General features: G+C 44.3%; 1 protein-coding gene across 13 annotated transcripts in view; it reads right to left on the bottom strand.

The window, feature by feature from the left end:
* The window catches only part of EML6 (EMAP like 6), a 268,042-nt gene that overhangs the window by 44,056 nt on the left and 203,269 nt on the right, over positions 1-20,717 (bottom strand). For 12 of the 13 annotated variants that reach the window (XR_008306182.1, XR_008306181.1, XM_053245913.1 and 9 more), the window contains 3 exons: positions 20,218-20,394; positions 17,859-18,060; positions 15,544-15,670 (listed from right to left, as the gene is read on the bottom strand). Coding sequence is in view for 11 of the 13 variants with exons in the window: in XM_053245913.1 (XP_053101888.1) it covers positions 15,544-15,670; positions 17,859-18,060; positions 20,218-20,394 (506 nt within the window). In the remaining 2 variants the exon portion in view is untranslated. Of the gene's footprint in view, positions 1-2,100; positions 2,227-15,543; positions 15,671-17,858; positions 18,061-20,217; positions 20,395-20,717 lie in introns of all 13 variants that reach the window. The other variant, XM_053245951.1, reaches the window with a different exon arrangement.

Below are 20,717 nucleotides of genomic sequence, written 5' to 3'. Positions count from 1 at the left end.
TTTCTCTGCTGTTGCACCCCCATTTTGGAACACCCTCCCTGGCACCATCTGCCTGCTGCTCTGATGAGTTTTGGGCACCAAGCAAAAACAAGTTTATTTGCCCAGGAATTCTGTGGTTTTATCTTGGTATTGTTTTTAGCCTGCCTGCTATTTTTATGAGATCTTAATTAAGGCTGTTTTAACTGCTGCTTTTCTTTCATTTAAATATGGTTGCATTTTACCATACTGTAGTTGTTTTATGGTACCTACTAGGATAGGGTGAGGAGTAATTGCCTATTTAACTCTGTAAGGAAAGCACTCGTGGTGTAGCCTATACAAACAAATTGTGTAATCAAAAACTTCCATTCTTTCCAGGGACATACTGGAGTTCCCTTCCAAATAAACTTGGCACACCCTGATTCACTTGTTACTTTCTCTTTGCAATGAGGGAAAGGGGACATGTGAGAGCCCAAAGCATGTACCAGGCTGAGATTCCTTCCTAGAAAGAAACAATGGAACAGGTCTATGATCTCACAGATGTGCACCCACATTTTTGCCATAAAGAAATATGGTATCCAGGCCTTCCTTTGCGGGGTAGGGGTGAGGAGAGAAGACCCACGCAATACACAGTTGTGGGGGTGGCAGTTCAAAGAATGCAACAAGAACATTAACAAGTGTACATTTATAATGTGGGTTGGCATGACAACATCATCACGGAGATGCAGGAGACTGGAAATGTCTGTCAATTTAAGCATCTCCTTCAAAAGCAGCCTGTGTGTGCAAAATTCTGATGAACAAATGAACAACATTTACACAAGTCAATCTCAGGATGCAAGCCGTGATGCAATAATTAATGGGAGCCCTTTTGAAAGATCAGTCCCACCGGCTAGCTGTTAGTATCAGCAATAGCATAAATGACTTCTGAAAGGTGGCCTTCTCGTATTCATACAAGGTTCTGCATGACACAGGCACTTAATCATATCAGATCATTGTGTCTAAGAAGGGAAATGTTGGGCCTGCTCCATGAGACAGACTAGTGCACGGGTGGACAAACTGTGGCATGAGTGTCACCAGACAGGAAGTGGGAATCTGTGGTACTTCCAAAGTGGGGCCAGGGTCTGCATTCCTGCATTCCCACAGTGCACTGCTACCTGGTACAGTAGACCAAAGTCAAATCTATACCCAGGCATTGGGGGCGGTATATGTACATCACACTATTTTTGTTGGGAGTGAAGGACTTTGCGCTGTCTCTTGTCTCATTGACATAGGAGGACAGACTAGTGAGTCAGAGGGCTAGAGGGTCAAGATACTGGTCATCCCTTCTCTACTGCACTGACACTATCCCTTTGGAATGTAGATTGCTACTCTCAGGGGCACTTCCTTCCTTCCAGCCACTTCCTTCCTCTCTCCCTTCTCTTCTCTTCCCTTCCTTCTACCTTGCAACATGCAAGCTCCTCTCCTCTGCACCATGTGTGCAGAGATGCAGAATCCATCTGCATCCAGCTAGCTAGCTAGATTAGAGATCCCATCTCCTCACTTTCCTATCTAGAATGGAGTTCTCTAATATATACTCCTTATATTGATTGGGAACTATGAACTGGCTCCAAGTTACTTTACTCTCAGCATACACGCATGCCTAACTAAACGTTCGCTGTGCTGTGCCCTCTGCTATAATGAAAAAGGGTTTCTCTTACCATAGAGAATTCCCAACAATTTTATACTTTGGACTTGATTTGTGACACATTTCCCCAAAAGGATTACCACACTACAGTGCGATTAGTGACAAAGTGGGAGGGGGGAATGCCTAACGCACGCAGTGTTCTTTTTAAGGGTCAGTGGTACCACACCTGTTATTAAAGGAGTTATTGGTTCATCTTGTCATGCAAGCCAGACAGACAGATGCTGCAAACACGAGACAGGCATCAGGTGTTAGTAAAAGGCAAAATGCAGACCCTGCAAGCCCTCAGATATTAGTAGCAAGGAAACAACGGCTAACAACAGAAGTATCATTAAAACTGTAGCCTGCTCAGATAAAGCAATTCAGTTTGGGTGCATAAATCTCTTCTCAACAAGACACAATTCACGCGGACATTTCCCTAAGTATAAGACAGTATGGCTTACAATTGTCCTGGATTGTCCGGGACAGCCCCGCCACTGACCAAATGGCCCCGTGGTGTGGGAGCACTTCTCTTAGGACTCCCACACCGCGAGACTGTTCCTGCAGCTCCTCTGATGGGTGCCCCACTCCTAAATTACATGGACAAAGCAAGGGGGTGGAGAGCCAATCAGAGGAGCAAGAAAAGAAGAAAAGGGAAAGGAGGAGATTCAGGGGAGGAAGACACAGGCAAAAGGAGAAGGGAGAGGAGAAAGACAATAAGGTTGGGGAGAGGAGAGAGAAACATCAATTAATTATCTTACTGGAATGCACATACTAAAATAACTAAAAGAGCTGCAGGATTTATTTTGAAACTGTGCCCACAGAACCGCCTTTCTAGAAACCATTGCAAGACACATTTCATGTCTGCTGTTTGACATGAAATCTTTTCTGCTGCAGGAGGGTTTCCTGAACAGAAAGGAAATACAAAACATTTAAGTATCTAGTGACAAAGAAGAATTCAGGCATACGTAGTCTAATCGACCTTAAAACAGTGGTGCATATGCTGGTAACATCCAGGCTTAACTACTGCAATGCGCTTTGTGTTGGGCTGCCTTTGTATGTAGTTTGTACGTAGTTGGCAACCCTTTCTCGAGAAGGCAGATCTGGCCACAGTTACCCATGCCTTAGTCACATCACGGCTGGATTACTGTAATGCGCTCTACGTGGCGCTGCCCTTGAAGAATATCCGGAAACTGCAGCTAGTGGAAAATGCGGCAGCTAGGGTTTTATCTGGAGCTGCCCAGTGGGAGCACATCACACCCATTTTGAAAGAGCTGCACTGGCTACCAGTTTGTTTCCGGGTCCAATTCAAGGTGCTGGTTTTGACCTTTAAAGCCCTTAACGGTTTGGGCCCGGGATTCCTGAGGGACCGCTTGCTCCCAAGGGTTGCTGCCCACTTGACGAGGTCATCTGAGGGGGCTCTGCTCTGAGTGCTGACAATGAGGGAGGCTTGGTTGTCGTGCACGCGGGAGAGGGCCTTCTCTGTTGCTGCCCCCAGACTCTGGAATGTTCTCTCGGTGGCTATTCACTCCTCAGTCTCCATCACAGCTTTTAGAAAGCATGTTAAATCGTGGCTTTTTACCCAGGATTTATATGATTGTGTCTGCTGCTGCTGCTCTTTGTACTTTGTATTGCTTTTATGCTTGTGTTTTAAATTTTTTAATCAGATTTGTTTTATATTTTTAGTTTAATTGTGTCTTTTTTACAATCTTGTTTTTAAATTTTGCTGTAAACCACCTTGGGATTGTTTTAATGAAAGGCGGTATATAAATTTAACAATAAATAAATTAATTAATAAATCCCTACTCTGAGAAGCCTCTACTCCCATGAGCCCTTGCTCTCAATTTCTACAATCAGCCAAAGAGGCCCTGTGAGGGTGTCACCAAGAAGTGTGTTCTGAGGTGGGACAGAGCAGGGTCTTTTCTGTAGTGGCTCCTGCACGCTGGACCTGTACTCACCTTCCTAAGTACAGGAAGACTGTCCTCAAGGAAGTTCTGCAAGCATTTAGAGGTCCTTTGGAAGGCATTTTTGTTTAAGCTGGTAGTTAAAAGATTAGGTGAGCGATTGTAAGAATCTGTTGGTTCTATTAGAGCTTATGTTGCATTTGATTTAATATTATTACTGGATACGCTCAATTTGGAATATCTTTCACATTTGTTTTAATTTTGTATTATATTATAAAGCGGTTGCAATGATCTCATGTTGTAAGCCACTTTGAGCATATTGTTGGGAAAGCAAGGTAAAAGTCAAAATTGCTTGAAAATGCAGAAAAGGGTCTGCTGAATGTCTGAATCCGAATTGGAGACGGTAAGAAGTCAGCCTTGTGGAAGGGATTTCTACAGCCCCTTGTAGGTATCATGCCATTCCTGGTCAGCCAGATGGGCCAGTATGGACCAGCTTGATCCTGAAACCCTTACAGACCTGGAGAGCAGGAAGGAATACCTTTGCTTATAGACAGAAGAAAGGACAGAGACTTAATTCTCTCTTAAGCTCTTTGGAAGCTGAGATTTATAAAACTGCAGAAGACAGCAAGGGAGGTACTTTTGGCACTTAGCCTGGCTGACTGCTGCAGGAACTGGCAACTAATTCTGGAGGGCAGTGGCTACGGTTTATGAGGACCGGTGTGTCCTCCTCTGTTAAAGTGGCAGGCATAAATATTGGATGGCAAGCAAAGCAGTGGATTCCAATGATGTTGGATAGTTGCTGAGGTGTGAAAAGCAGGAGTGCAGGAGCATATAGGAGCATAGAGGGAAGAGAGCGTATAAGTGAGCATATAAGGAACATATAGGAGCGTATAGGGAAGAGAGGCTAGGAATGGATACTAGGGCCTGAGAGGTGTAGGTAAAGAATGCATGAAGTTAGTGGAAGAGAATTGTTGACTGGCTGGTGGAAATTAAGTTGAGAAACAAGGCTTACCTCATAAGAACATAAGAACAGCCCTGCTGGATCAGGCCCAAGGAAGCCCATCTAGTCCAGCATCCTGTTTCATACAATGGCCCACCAGATGCCTCGGGAAGCCTACAGGCAGGAGTTGAGGGCATGCCCTCTCTCCTGCTGTTACTCCCTTGCAACTGGTACTCAGAGGCATCCTGCCTCTGAGGCTCTGAGACCTCCCAACTGCAGAAACTAAATGGAGTCACCTGTACAGAATCAGCCAACCAACAACTGCTATCAAGAGCCATAAAGTTCCTAAACTAATACTGAGCCGAAATGGGTGGGTGGCTGCATGCATGTGTGTTTCATAAACATTTTTGCCCCCACACATTTACTACCCTTTCAAGCCAGAGCTGCAGCAGAGAGGCTGCAAATATCAGTGAACAAGGGCAAAAAGGTAAATACTGGGGGGACATCGCCTCCCTCTGGAAAATGTTCACTGGAAAGCATTCAGGAAAATGTTCATTGAAGAATTAAGTCAGTTTGGGGGCCAATGGGCTCTCTTTCAAAGATCTATTTAAATCTATGCCACTTTGAGAAATTTTCAAGTATGCTGTGCAAATAGCCAGGCAGCTATTTCTTTCCTACTTCCACATACAAGGTGAACTTTTACAACAGCTAAATTCTTCTCCAGCTCTAATGGACAATAAGATAGTTTGGGACACAGGAAAAGTGGCTATGAGAGGCTTATTTATACAACAGAACGCATACCTTAAAAAACAAAGGGGACTGAAAAAAGCAATGTCTCCTGTCAGTTTATGTGGAGGCTACTGGATGCAATGGGAGTTGGTAATAATTTTATTAGGGCCATTAAGACAATATATTTGGAGCAATATGCTAAAATTATTATAAATGGGGAACTATCAAATAATTGTAAAATACAAAAATGAACTAGACAAGGTTGTCCACTTTCCCCATTACTTTTTATATTAGTTCTGGAAGTGCTTTGTAGAAATATTAGAGAAGATGGACAAATACAAGGCCCGAAAGTAGGGAAACACGAGTATAAACTTAGAGCCTTTGCGGATGATGTGGTTTTTTTTCTAGAAAATCCATTACAGAAGCTCGGAAGGCTCTTGGAAAAAATAGAACAATTTGGCCAATTGGCTGAGTTTTATATAAATAAGAGTAAAATGAAGGTGTTGACAAAAAATATGGACCAGAAATCCAATGACAGACTTTATGAAATAAGTGAATTGAAAGTGGACAAGAAAATTAAATACTTGGGCATCTGGCTGACAAATAACAATTCTTTATTCTTTTCAAACAATTATATCAAAATATGGAATACACTAAAAATTGATTTGCAAAGATGGACTAGAATGAACTTATCTTTAAGGGGAAGAATTTCAGTTGTGAAGATGAATGTTCTACCTAATATGTTGTTTCTTTTCCAGGCTATTCCTATAATTAATACGTTAACCTGTTTCGAGCAATAGCAAAAGGACATAACTAAATTTGTTTGGCAAGGGGAAAGACCAAGAATTAAATTTAAAAATTTAACAGATGCTAAAGAAAGAGGTGGTCTTACCCTGCTGGATTTAAGGTTGTATTTTGATGCTGTTTGTTTGACGTGGTTAAAAGAATGGATAACATTAAGAAATCCCAGAATACTTAAGAACATAAGAACAGCCCTGCTGGATCAGGCCCAAGGCCCATCTAGTCCAGCATCCTGTTTCTCACAGTAGCCCACCAGATGCTGCTGGAAGCCAAAGGCAGGAGTTGAGGGCATGCCCTCTCTCCTGCCATTGCTCCCCTGCAACTGGTTCTCAGAGCCATCCTGCCTTTTGAGACTGGAGGTGGCCCACAGCCCTCCGACTAGTAGCCATTGATGGACCTCTCCTCCATGAAGTTATCCAAACCCCTCTTAAAGCCATCCAGGTTGTTGGCTGACACCACATCCTGTGGCAGAGAATTCCACAAGTGGATCACGCGTTGTGTGAAAAAGTACTTCCGTTTGTTGGTCCTAGACCTCCTGGCAATCGATTTCATGGAGTGACCCCTGGTTCTAGTGTTGTGTGAGAGGGAAAAGAATTTCTCTCTCTCCAAATTCTCCAAACCATGCATGATTTTATAGACCTCTATCAGGTCTCCCCGCAGTCGTCTTTTTTCTCAACTAAAAAGCCCCAGGTGTTGTAGTCTTGCCTCATAAAAAAGGTGCTCTAGGCCCTTGATCTGGAAGGATTTGATAGAAGGTTTGGATGGGATTCATATCTGTGGTATGATAAAATCAAAGTGCATAAAGATTTTCTTAATCACTATGTAAGAAGGAGTCTAATGGGAGTGTGGGTAAAATACAAAAAATGGCTGGAATCTAAAACTCCATTATGGCTATCCCCGATTGAAGCTTTGGCACGTAAAGAGACAAATATGCAATCTGAATGGGGTACCTATAGGGACTTGTTATGTTTTCAAGAGAAGGGCTGTAAATTAAAAAAATTAATCGAAGTACAAAATTTGGTTAGTAACTCGTTTCAGTATCATCAGCTAAACGAAATTTACAAGAAGGATCTTAAAGGTGGATTTGAGGATCAAATGTCGAGATTCGAGAAGGAGTTGTGTGAAAATGATGAAAGATTAGTCTCTAAGATGTATAAATTGTTGCTTTTGGAGGAAACAAAAGATGAAGTGGTTAAAACGACTATGATATAATGGGCTCAAGATGTGGGTCATAATATAGATATGGTAGCTTGGGAAAAATTATGGAAAACTGATTTAAAGTTCACTGCATGTTATACTTTAAAATAAAATTATTATAAGATGAAGTACAGGTGGTATTTGACACACAAAAAATTAGCATTAATGTATAAAAATGTTTCAAACAAATGTTGGAAATGTGAACAATGTGAAGGAACTTTTTTCCATATGTGGTGGTCATGCGGGAAGGCAAAGGCCTTTTGGGATATGATATATAATGAGCTGAAGAAAATTTTTAAAATGACATTTCCTAAGAGGCCAGAATCCTTCCTGTGAGAATAACTCAAGGAGAGTTCTCCAGAAGAAACTTAACATTTTTTATGTATGCAACCACAGCGGCTAGAATAGTATATGTGCAGAAATGGAAAGACAATAAAATGTCCTCAAAAGAAGACTGGTTGATAAAAATTTTGGAACACGTTGAGATGGCAAAACTTACAGCACTTATAAGGGATGAAAACTTGGAATGTTTCAAAGAAGATTGGGAACCATTCTTACTTTACTTAAAGAACTATTTTTCTAACATGGTCCTTTCAGCAGGCTTTGAAATTTAGTAATAACAGCAGGTTGGGTAGGGTAAAATTGAGTTTGCAATGTGGAGTATATATGTTTTGAATTACTATAACAATGGTTTATATGTATAGCTAACATGAACCGTGCAGACTGGTAAGCGGGAAGTCAATATTTACTTAATTACATGTAATTGGATTGTTAAGATATTGTAAAAACTAATAAAATTTTAAAATGTGAAAATTCTTCTCCAGCTCTAGAAACATTATAAAAGCAGCAGCTCTCTGAGGGCAAAAAGGTTGGGTGGGGGAGAGAGTGAATTCCAAACCCAGAGTTCCTATATCGCATCTAGTTTGTTTAATTGCTAAAATGCTTGGCAAATGAATTAGTATTGAAATGTTCAGTATAGAATATTTTTCTGTTTCCAGTACACAAAATAGATATACTGACCCACGTACTGTGTAGTGTTCTGTGGGTGTATTGTGCATGGGAATTGCTGTGTGCTCCTAACACATCGACCATGCAGTTGTATACGAGAGCTCTTATACAATTGTTGGAAATTGTACGAACACAATTATGCAATGGTATGGCCATTGGAAATAATGGCCATACCATCATGCAACTGCGCTCATGCACTTTTTGACATTTGAGCAAGAGTGTTCTTGGACAACAGCATGGATAATATGTTAGGAACATGCAGCAGTTCTGACAATGTGTGAAACACCAGCGGGATACTGCATAGTATGTGGCCCCTGTACCAACAGAACAAGATGTTTTAAAAGGGCCTAATATATTAATGCCAGCTAAAAGAGAGTTTCCCTTCAAATCTCAGCACTTCTACACAATGTATCATAACGATCTGTCTATGACTGGCGTGGCATCTTTAGAGAATGAACAACAAAAAGTTGAACAACAACTGGAGGTGGAGGTGGAATGAATAACAAAAAGTTCTCAAAACTTGAGAGCTTGTGGCAACTTTAAACAAACACTATGATGCACAGGGAATCGACCATCAACAATAAAGGATCCAGTAGTCAAGAAATATGCCACAGACTAGGGTTGCAATGAAAGCCTTGGAAAGGATATTTAGATGCCGTGATTTGTCTATACCTAGAAAAATTAGAATTGTTTGGACCATGCTTTTTCCCGTGACACTCTATGGATGCGAAAGCTGGACTTTGAAGGAGCAAGATAGAAGAAGTAATGATGTTTTTGAACTTTGGTGCTGGAAAAGACTTTTGATGATACCATGGCCAGCCAGGAAAACAAACAAATGGATCCTTGAACAAATCAATCCAGAATTTTAACTCAAGGCACAAATGACCAGGCTCAAACTATCATATTTTGGACACATTTACACCAAGACCCAGCTCCCTAGAGAAGTCCATGGGAAAAGTTGAAGGAAAGAGAAGAAGAGGACGACCAGCAGCAAGGTGGATGGACTCAATTACAACAGCAGTGAATGAACCACTGAGAGACCTTAGAGGCTAAGTTGAAGACAGATCATCCTGGAGAGAATCTATCTCTGCGGTCGCTAAGAGTCGACACTGACGTGACAGCACTTAATCAATCAATCAATGATTCTGGGCTGCATTCTATTTGCTCACAGCCTTATATCTTAACAGCCTGAGCCACTCCAAAATATAAACCAGCAGCCTCATCCTATAGCTGCACCAGTGCAAGCTAGTCAGCATCCTATTGCTAGATAGTTGCCTGTGGTCTGTTTGGGCTTTGACATTCACATTTTAACACCGTTGGAGCAGATGGGCAGCCTATGATCCGGGTGCTGTTGTACTTCGTGTTAATTTCCCCCACTCAATCCAGGCCTTGCATAGAACAGTTGCATTGGTGCAATGGAACCAATGCAGTTAACTGTGCTGAGCTGATGCACCAGCACCACATTCTAGGGGTCATGTTCTACCTGATCCTGCCATTTGTTTTTCTTTCTATTGTGCCGAAAATGTACGCAGTGCTTTACAGAGTAACATAAGCGAAAAAAGGGACAAATCTCTGTCCCAGAAATACACACTGTAAATTTTGAGAGGAGGGGAGACCACAAAAGGAGGGAAGAGATGGGAGGAAAGGGAGAGGCAAGGGCAAGAGGAGATGAATATGTGGAAAGACAATTACGCAGGGGACGAGGACTCACAAATAACAAATGGGGTAAACCGGGGTTTGGCCTGCATCACAATAGACTCCGGCTGGCATTCAGATTCCGTGCTGCAACAAAGATGAACCCACACAAGAAGGGTGCACAGCTGAGCAGATGCTCAAAGTTGTGCAATCACCTGTGGTATTGGTCTGGTTGCGCAAACATTGCACTTGTGCAACAAGGATAGTGGATAACTTTGCATCATTCCCTGCAACATAGATGGTCTGGGGAAGAAATTTCACAGCAGTAATTGTGTCACAGGTTGTGCACACAGTGGTGCAACACTAGTCTATTGAACTGGTGCAACACTAGTCTTGAACACAAGCGCCTGACTTAATAAGCAGAACTTATTAGTGTAACATCCTTGCATTAGTGCATCATGTTAGCACTAATGCAACGTTAGTCTGGATGTCAGCCTCTGTAGGTGGGTGCTTATGTGACTGAATGTTCCTCTTTACAAAAATAACACCCTGCACTTAGAAAACTTGATGTCAAGGAGAAGGGCTCTAGCTAGAGGACTGTCTCTGATGTACTACTTTTATACATGTAGGGCTATTTTTTTAAATGGAGGGGCAGTCATTCACATGAGCCCCCAGCTGCAAAGTCTGGTGTAGTTGAGACATAAGTTCCCTAACACATTTGCTATTTATCAGAACTATGTCTTGTTTCACTTTATTTTAGGAACACAGGAAGCTGCCATATACCGAGTCAGACCATTGGTCCATCTAGCTCAGTATTGTCTACTCTATACAGACTGGCAGTGGCTTCTCCAGGGTTGCAGGCAGGAATTTCTCTCAGTCCTATCTTGGAGATGTCAGGGAGGGAATTTGGAACCTAGATCCTCTTCCCAGAGCAGCTCCCGAATATCTTACAGTGCTTACACATCAAGCCTCCCATTCATATGCAACCAGAGCAGACCCTGCTTAGCTAAGGGGACACTCTACCACAAGACCAGCTCTCCTTTGCTTTGGATGTGGAGACTAAGGGGTTAAGTCAAGGACTTCAAGGGAAAATTGGGTTGAGGAGGGATTTTAGGAAAGAAGGCAAGCTTGCTCCATGCAGCTGTATGAGAAGAAGGTTCCAGCATACGCAGGGGCGTATCTAGGGGTAGGGCAGGTAGGGCACATGCCCCGGGCGCCACTTGAAGGGGGGGTGCCATTTTGTAAATTTTTTTTTAAATGGCTGCCAAAAACAAAATGGCCACCGTGCATGCTCAAATGGCCTCTGTGAGGCTCTAGGTCATGCCAGGCTTTGCAGAGGCCATTTGAGCATGTGCGGTGGCCATTTTGTTTTCAGTGGCCTTTAAAAAAAAAAGGATTATTTTTACAAACGGCCACTGCACATGCTCAAATGGTCCCTGCGAGGCCCTAGAGGCCAGCGGGGTGAGGGGGAATCTTTTCAAAAAAAAAACCCCAGCCTTTAGGAAGCCCCCCAAAGGGGCTATGGGTAAAAATAATAATAATAAAAATATAATATAAGACACTGTACACATATTCAGATTGGCACTATGTACAGAGAATCAGGGCTTGTGAATACTGAGCTGACGCTTAAGAGCTAGGATTGTATTCATTTGCTCTTACTTTGCTTCTTGTGATAAGTGAGTTAAATGTGATGTCTTGCTAATATGGTTATTACAGTAATGGTGAGTTTGTCTTTGAATCAGTGTGAAACCCTTAATATTAAGGCCCACTGGGAGTATCTTGCTCTCTTTCTCTCGTTTTAACTGTCTTTCTGAAAGACTAGAATATATTCCAAGCAGTGACACAGTTTACTCTGCATATCCTTTAATTATTTACAGAGTATCTGGGAAAAGTCAAATTCTCCACTGATTTTTAAAACTTATGTAATGGTGATGCTACAATGCATAGTAGAGAATTAGACAGGCACTTCTGTTTAGTTTTCCAAGTACATCTCCACATAGTATTTGGGTATTTCATGAGCCCCAGCATACTGAAATTTGTAGTTTTCCAGCATTTTTTGGTCTGGCTAAGTCCACTGCTAAATAGTTTTTGAAATATTAAAAGATTAACGAGCTTGACTTGTATATTTGAGCTGATATTATGGTAGAGTTATCTGAAAGATGGGTGTCAGATGCTTGGACAGGGGGCGCAATTTCAGTGTTTGCCCTAGGCGCTATTTTCCCTAGATATGCCTCTGAGCATACGGGGGAAGGAAGGCAGAAGAGTCAGAGCTACTCAAGAGAGCAAGAAACTTAAGTGACTGAGGGTGGCAAAACTGGAGGAACAAAAGTTGTGGGCAGCGAGGCAGAAAACCAAAGTGAGGGCAAGTCCGTGGAGAGCTCCCTTCGTAAGGACAAGGAATTTCTGCTGGACGCAAAATGGCATGGGAAACCAGTGAAGGGATTCAAGATAGGGCTACACACAGTCTGAACACTGTGAGGTGCAAATGGATCTGCCTTGCAGAACAGACCAGAAGACGAGGTTGTGAACACCAGAAGAACCACATCACGAGGTGGGAATGTATTTTAAGTGGGAGGGGAAGCCATAGCTATGGGCCAGGTGCCATGCTGTTCCCAGGGAGCAGCAGCATGCTATCACCAGCAGAATGCCTTTGCTACACCAGGAGGTTTTTCACACATCTCTATGCCTTGGGAAAGAGCAGGCATTTTAATTCGAGGGATTAGATGGATCATTCACATAGCCATCAGCACCTCCTTCGCATAGCCATCAGCACCTTCATCAATATCTTCGGAGAAAGCAGACCCCACCCCGGGAGTTGTTTTCAAAAGCTGCTGGAAATAAAGGATTTTTTTTACTCCGGACATAACTCAGGCAGAGCCAGAATTCACAGGCTCCCTTCGGAGAAAAACAAAGCCCTGTCTGTCCTGGTTGCAGGGAGGTAGGGTTAAATCCAGCGAATATGTGGACTGGCACACTCCAATCAGGAGTGGATGGGGGGGGAGGGGAGCCCTGTCTGTAAAACCTCCAGGGGGCCTTCTGAGCTAGCTGATCGCTCTCCCATGGCGAGCAGCCACAGCAATTTTAATGCTGTCTCTTTCTTTCTTTTGCTAGCAGCAAACAGGGAAGGCACCGAAGCAAAGGGAAGGCCAAGGAAACGGCATCTGGCCTATATGCAAGGAGCAAGGGAAACTGAACCACTACATGACCAACAATGTGATACAGTGGAATGGTTTTGAAAAATTCTGCAGGATAGATTCATGAGCATGCTACAGCTGCTTGGTGATGTTGCAGCTAAGCAAAACAACTCTAAGTCCAGCTTAATCATGCAAAGGGGCTTACAGAGAGCGGCTTGCTTAATGGCACTGAAGCAGCAAAAAGCTGCCAGAATGTCCTGGTGAATGTACAGTAGCTCTCTATTTTGACGTGCTGCTTTCTGGACCCAGAATGTCCCTCCTGCTGTCCTTTTCAGCCATCTTCTCTTGTATTCCTCACTATTCAAATGCAAATCAGTGTTGGATGCTACCTGTCCAACAGTGCTCAGAAACTGGTTGTGCACCAGATAATATCCTATCCCCCTTTTAAACTCTCTCAGAAAAGCTGAAGATCAAAGGAGTGATATGAGAAAAGCTGCCATCTACAAACTACTTCAGCCTGAAAATTTGCATCCAGGACCATCCTGTGGGTAAGGCAAATTGGGGGCAATTGCCCTGGATCCTGCACCATTTAAAAGTTAAATGGGGCCAGATGTCGTGGAGGGGAGGGTGGGGGTTGAAGTGGAGAGGGGGCAGGAAGCCGGGGTGGCTGTGGGCGATGTGGTCCAGGAGCAACGTCCCAGAGCCCCTTCTCTCAAGGATGCCTTGCCTCTTTGCTGAGAGGTGCCAGGCTGGACATTTGAGTACTGAATGGCCCACATGGGCCATTTCAGATGAACCTTCCTGTTAAGGGGTCCCACAGCCCCCATTTGCCCTGGGTCCTGCAAAACCCCTAGGGACAGTCCTGCTTGGATTCATGGATCCTAAAGGCTCATTTCTGAGACAGTGCATTCCTCACACGGGGAATGTGCCATATCAGTTGAAAACGAGGAGGTCATCGATCTGATCCTGCTGCCTAGGTGAAACGCTTCTTAGAAAAGGAGCCAGTTCTCAAAGCCTTTCTTGAAATCCACCCCTCATGCGAAAGGACCAGATAATTGAAAAGAGCGCTTTCTCCCATATGAACCGACCCATGTGCTTAAGGCTTCAAAGGAGGCCCTGCTCTGTCTCCCACCATCAGAGGTGCAGCAGATCAGGAACACAAAAAAAAGTCTACTTGGTGGTGGTGCTCAGCAGCTTAGGTGCCATTGTGGCTATGTCCCTTACTGTTCCATTAATGCTGGGGTTGCCAATCTTGTGTACCCAGTTGTTGTTGGACTACCACTCCCAACTTCCCCAGCTGCAATTGCATCTGAGGACCCAAGGTCAGGAACCCCTGCAGTAATGTACAACAGTTGGAAATCAAAGGGTAAGGGAGGACCGTGAACATCCCCACATCAGTGCCACTGCTCCCAGCTGGAAGTGGGGACCTCACATGTGACCTGCCTCACCCACACGATCTCTTCAGTTCATATTGTTATTAAAATCACATGGGATGCAATCATGGGGGTGGGCACCCACAGCCCATGATGCATGATCGTATGTGGATTTACTTCTACTAGTGAGTTAATGTGAACATTGCCTAAGAGACAGGATTGCCAGCTCTTGATCTGGAGATAGCACCTATTGCTTTACCAACTCTGCGGCAGTAAGACCACTTCAAATGCAATATTTCCGTGGTCCATTCTCTCCCCTCACCCCTTCGAGATCCCTTGCCTGCTGTAGCAACCTGGATTCTGGCTCTGCTTCACAGCAGGTGGGGATGGCAGGAGAATGGCTGCAGCAGCAGCACTGGAGTGGCGTCTTGATCCTTTTGAGCTGATAATGCAATGGGAACTAATTCCAAGTCAAACAATGCTGGCAGTGATACAAAATGAAAATCGGCAATATAATTAATGGAGTGGTGAAAATACCTATTTAAAATACCATCACAACGTGAAGAGAATGTATTATTATGATTATGATTATGATTATGATTATTTTTAAAGAATATATATTAGCATTCTCAAGGTTTTGACTAGACACACTTTTATTGCACCTACATATTAATATTGCTGCTTGGTAGTAGCTGGAATATATTATTTCATCATAATCCATAGAAAGGGTAGAATTAAGATTCATAGATATATGAACTCAAAAGACAACTACAATAAAATAAAAACCTTTTGGAGGTTCACAAATGAAGTGTTACGTAAAAATATTTCCATTTGGGGTTCTCAAAAGACAACTGAGAGCTCTAGAATTAAAAAGGCAAGCATATCAGCAAATTATTCCCACGTCAACATCTGCAATGACATGTAAAGTCTGGGCAAAGATACATTTTTAAAATGTACAGGTTTTTTTAAACAGAATTTTCTAAAGAATCTAGCATTCTGCATATCCTGCCTTGAAATAAGCATGTCAAACTGTGAAGAGGAAATGAGCTAGTTTGCAGCATGATATGGATTATCCACATAGGTTTTGTTGCGGATGCACAACCCCAAGACCTTTGTCCCTTTGCATGCCATAGCATCTGTGGATTGCACCAAGATGACAAGGAAATGAGTGCCTCCCATGACATACCTTTCTTCCACTGACATCTCCTTCAGCTGCTGGTGTGGCTTGGTGCCCTCCATCTCTCGGATGCTGACTGCATAGATCTTAGTGGTGTAGTCAATCGCTTTTTCTCTGGCAACATCACTGTCATAACCTTAGATGGATGTGAAATGGAAAGCGACACCTGTTTAGGTATTTGCAATATGCAGTGCAGAAACTGGTACCTGCATTCATGTAACTATCTATCTATCTATCTATCTATCTATCTATCTATCTATCTATCTATCTATTTCTCTTAGGCGTACCCATCACTAATCCCATGTGTGATAGCTCTCGCAAGAGTTCGTGAGCAAGCTGCTGGCAGGGGAAGAGGAAAGTGGTGGCACTGGAGGCAAGGTGGAAAATAAAAAGGCGGCAGGGGGGACAAAACGGTAGCAGCTGGGGCAGGTGGAAGACAATGGCGGTGGGGGTGGGGAGAAAACAGAAAATGGTGGCAGTGGGGGAAGAAAACGACAATGGCAGCGGCAGGAGGGGCAAGGAAATGGCAGTGGTGAGCGGGAGGGCAGGTGGGTGAAGAAAGTGGCAGCAGCAGCAAACGGGGGAAGAAATTGGCAATGGCGAGCGGGCAGGTGGGGAAATTAGAGGTGCAGATGCTCTGCGCCCGGCCCAGCTAGCATCTATTATTTATTTAAAAGATTTAGCATAAAATCCACCTTTTAGACCAACAACCTTACAAGGTGGCTTGCAATTAAACAAGAGTAATAAAACACAACAAATATAATTACATCACAGATCAAGCAGAACACCAACAGGACAAGAACTCAGTTAAAACAGTTCAATTAAATGCCTGATGAAAAAAGCAAGTATGTCAAAAATATGCATGGAATTGTTTAGAAATCAAATAACCCCAGAAAGAGAATATCTGTACCCAATGTTGCGACTTGTGTAATGAAATAAGGGAGCCTCTTGTTTTTATCATGAGTGCGTGGTTAAAAAAGTCTTAACAACAACAACACCACCACACTTAATAACCCAGTGCCAGCTAACTGATCTGTTGCTGCCTCTTGTTTAGAGTAGACCTACTCACTGCACAGAGTGAGGGGGCAAACTGAAGTGGCAGAATTCTGGACGGTCACTGTACCATTTCAGACTCTAGGTGTGGCCCAAATTTCTGAATCATGCCACACAAGAAGAAGAGTATCTATGGTAGTAGCACAGGCAGAAACATCTATCTATCTATCTATCTATCTATCTATCTATCTATCTATCTATCTATCTATCTATCTATCTATCTATCTATAATTCTCTAAGACATACCCATGGCAAATGCCATGTGTGGCAGCTCTCGCAAGAGTTTGTGAGCGAGCTGCTAGGAGTGGGAGAGGAAAGCGATGGTGGCAGGGAAGATTAGGCAAACAGGTGGGCAAGCAAACGGGTGGGGAGAGAAAGCAGCGGCAGGGGGGAGAGAAAGTGGTGGGCAGCTGGCTGGAAAAAGCAGTCGGCCAGAGGGGAAAAAAATTGGAGGAGGGCTGAAAACGCAGGGCTGAGAATGAGGGAGAGCTAGAGGCGCAGATGCTCTGTGCCCGGGCCAGCTAGTTTAACATAATCCTCTCCCTTATGTGCTAGTTCACTATATGCAGAAAGCTTTCGTACATGGGGGAGCATTCAAAAATATGAACCCCCTCATTTAAAGTCTGAAATGTTACATGTCACGCTTGCTTGTGTGCACGTTGGGTGCGCACACAAGGGAGTGCAATGTGTGTATGTGCGCGCCTGGCATGCGCACACGCACCCGGCACTTCCAGCCACTTCCGGCCAAGGAGGGAACGGGGCGGCAGGGAGGTATGCTGCTGCTCCAATGGAATCTTTACAAACCCAGCTCCGGTAGGGGGGAAGCGGCGGGAGGGGTAAGTGTACCCACCCCTGCCCTTAATGTTGTCCCACCCCTGCCTTTGAACCGGCCCCTGCCAGTTCCATGTACATCCCTAGTAAACTGTCCTGAGCCACTTTAGGAAGAGCGGTATAGAAATCAAATAAGTCAGTCAGTCAGTCCCAATTCAGCATTCCTCTAATGGTGGTTGTAGTGACTACTTTGTGTTTCCTTTTCAACTTGAGAATCATCTCATTTCCTTTTCTGTGTAAACTGCTTTGAGAACTCTTCGGTTGAAATAGCAATGAAAATTCTTGTTGTTGTTGTTTGAGAGCTTATGTGACAAAAGGGTCACAGTGAATCGACAGGCTATGAATTCATATCACAAACAGCCTCACCTGCTTCTGTGTAGACAGATTTCATCAAGTTAAGATGTACAAGAAACAAAATCTGAGTGATGTTAGCTCTTTACCTCCGTCCTCTTCTGCATCTGTATCCGACTCCTCACTGTCAACCAACTTGCTCTCTTGGGTACCCACAAATTCTCTAGTCCAGATCATCAGGGCTGTATCTGCTCCACCCACCGTCAGCAGCACAGAATCGTTATGCAACCACCGGACATTGGTGACATGAGCACTGTGACCTACATACTTCTTGAACTTGGCATGCTGACCCTGAAGCACAAACAATAATTCACATGTTCAGTTATTTCTGTCTCTTAATTTCTTTTTTTTTTAAATTATTTTTATTTTGGTATTTTCACAATACAAACTAACAGCATTATCAAACAAGAACAGGTATCATTATCAAGTATGTCAAGTGAGGCATGTTAGGATCTTTGTGTATTTATGAGTCATTTTGCTTGGATTTTAATAAATAGGAAGCTGCCTTATACTGAGTCAGACTATTGGTCCATCTAGCTCATATTGTCAATGCTGACTAGCAGCAGCTCTCCAAGATTTCAGGCAGGAGCTTTTCCCAGCCCTACCAGGGGCTTCCCAGATGGCAGGCTTAATCCTGGGATTACACAACTGATAATTAGTTGCATAGAATCTGAAATAACAACTAGCTGGGCTGGGCACAGAGCTTCTGCGCCTCGGGCCGGCCCACTCACCATCACTTTTTCCTCCCCTCCCCTGGCATGCCTGGCTTTCTGGCCAGCCGGCCGCTTCTTCTACCCTTTGGGCCGGCCGGCTTCCTCTCCCCCTGCCTGCTTCTCGCCCCCAACCCACGGTTTCTGGCTGGCAGACCAGCCAGAAAGCCTGCCCACCACCTCCTCCCGCCAGCCTGCCCACTCCCGGTAGCGGTCGCCAACTCCCGGGTTGGCCCGCTGCCGACTTCTCCTCCTGGCAGGCAGCCTGGACCGCTGCCTTCTGTGCCTGTTGGCCAGGTCGGGCTGACCCACCGCTGCCTTCTCCTCCCGGCAGCCGGCCCAGCCTGCCATCTGGCCGATCGGGCCGCCCCGCTGCCGCCTCCTGCTTTCACCGGCCAGGCCAGCCCGCCGCCGCCCTTCTCCTCCCGGCTGCCAGGCCAGCCTGCCACCGCCACCTCCTGTTCCCGCCAGCCAGCCTGGCCAGCATCCCTATTTCCCCCCATTCCCAATCCTATCCAGCAGCTGCTTGCAAACTCTTGCGAGAGCTGCCACACATGGGATTAGCAACGGGTACACCTAGGAGAAATAAATATATAGATTCTGGGGATGTTCGCATAGGGCTGCTTTGATGCAGTGTCCCCTCCGCTCCTTTTGAATTTTTTCTGTGGACTGTTCATACCATCTGCTCCCGGGGTTTTCTCTGGCCAATGACTTTCTAGAGTAGGTGGGATGCCATGCCTCCTCCCCGACCCTACACTGCACATGCATGTTGTGTGCTTCTAAAAATTTTCATTTCAATGAATAAAAAAACATTTATATTAAAAAAAACAAATTTTTAACTTGTTCTTAGTGGGCCTTCTGCAAGATCACCCAGCTGGAGGCCTCCCTCCATCCCTCCCTGCCTGCCCTCCTGGCTGGAAAGCAGCTGCAGAAGAGGCGGGGAGAGTAAGCCAAGCCAGCTGGACGGGCAGAGAAGCACGGAGGTGGGCGTACAGATCCTTTTTAATTTCTCTTTTATTTTATCACCCACCCCCGATGGTCTTGTGGAAGACCACTGACTTGGCAAAGACGGTGGTCTTGCTGGTGTTAGGCAAGATCACCCAGCAAAATTGGAAAAAGAATGAAAAGAGTTGCCGCTCTATCAATATGGCCCTTCCATACATCTCAGAAGAAATGTTGGGGTACTTCGAAGTATCCCCAAAAGCCACCGTAGAAAGTGGAACTTTTGAGTATGGGGATAATTTGGGCTAAGCTCCAGTGCACAGGGAAAAGCCTGAATCATGTATGGAGTGCTCCCTGATACCTTGCAGGGACTTTTGAGGTAAATCCCCCCAGTGTGAATGCACACCCACCACTCTTGGGGAACATCAAAGTAAATTTGCCAACTGGGAAATCTCCCGGAGATGCTGCCAGGGAGTCAACCTGGGACCTTCTGCATGCAAAGCAGATGCTCTACCACTGAGCTACGTCCCCATCACCAATTATGGAATTCAAATGAAGATGGAATTCCAAGCTTTCTGGTCTACTGTGTGTTAGTTTAGACTTTATATAACTAAAGAAAGGTATAATTCAAGAAATGTAATTCAAGAAAGGTGGTAAAAAGTTATCTTAAAACTGGGGATTAATGTGTTTTTAAATCTGCCATCTTCCCTTCTCACACACAATTCTTCCATTTCCCAGTAGACTTTAGAAAAATAACTTTAAGAGACTTAAAGAACTGAGCAACATGATTCATTACCTTTACTGGATATTTGAAGAGCTTCACAAAGCCAAAATCATCTCCTGTAGCTAAAAGAGTACCATCTTTGGTAAGAGACGCTGCGTTGATAACTGTGACATCACTGTGCATTGGCCAAATTCCTTCACAGGCAGGACCAAGAACACACGTCCAGGTATCCCACCCGATCTTCTCAATCTGAAAAGGAGGGGAGAAATTTAAGAAATTAAAAACTATACATAAGAACAGCCCTGATGGATCAGGCCCAAGGCCTATCTAGTCCTGCATCCTGTTTCACTCAGTGGCCCACCAGATGCCTCTGGGAAGCCCACAAACAAGAGGTGAGGGCATGCCCTCTCTCTTGCTGTTGCTCCCCTGCAACTGATCTTGAAAGGCATCGTGCCTCTGAGGCTGGAGATGGCCCACAGCCACCAGACTAGTAGCCATTGATAGACCTGACCTCCATCAATTTGTCTGAGCCCCATTTAAAGCCATCCAGGCTAGTGGCCATCACCACATCC

This window comes from Hemicordylus capensis, chromosome 1 (assembly GCF_027244095.1).
Source record: "Hemicordylus capensis ecotype Gifberg chromosome 1, rHemCap1.1.pri, whole genome shotgun sequence".
Classification (NCBI taxonomy): domain Eukaryota; kingdom Metazoa; phylum Chordata; class Lepidosauria; order Squamata; family Cordylidae; genus Hemicordylus; species Hemicordylus capensis.
The sequence above is the reverse complement of the archived record's forward strand: the minus strand, read 5'-3'. Positions and strand labels throughout refer to the sequence as shown.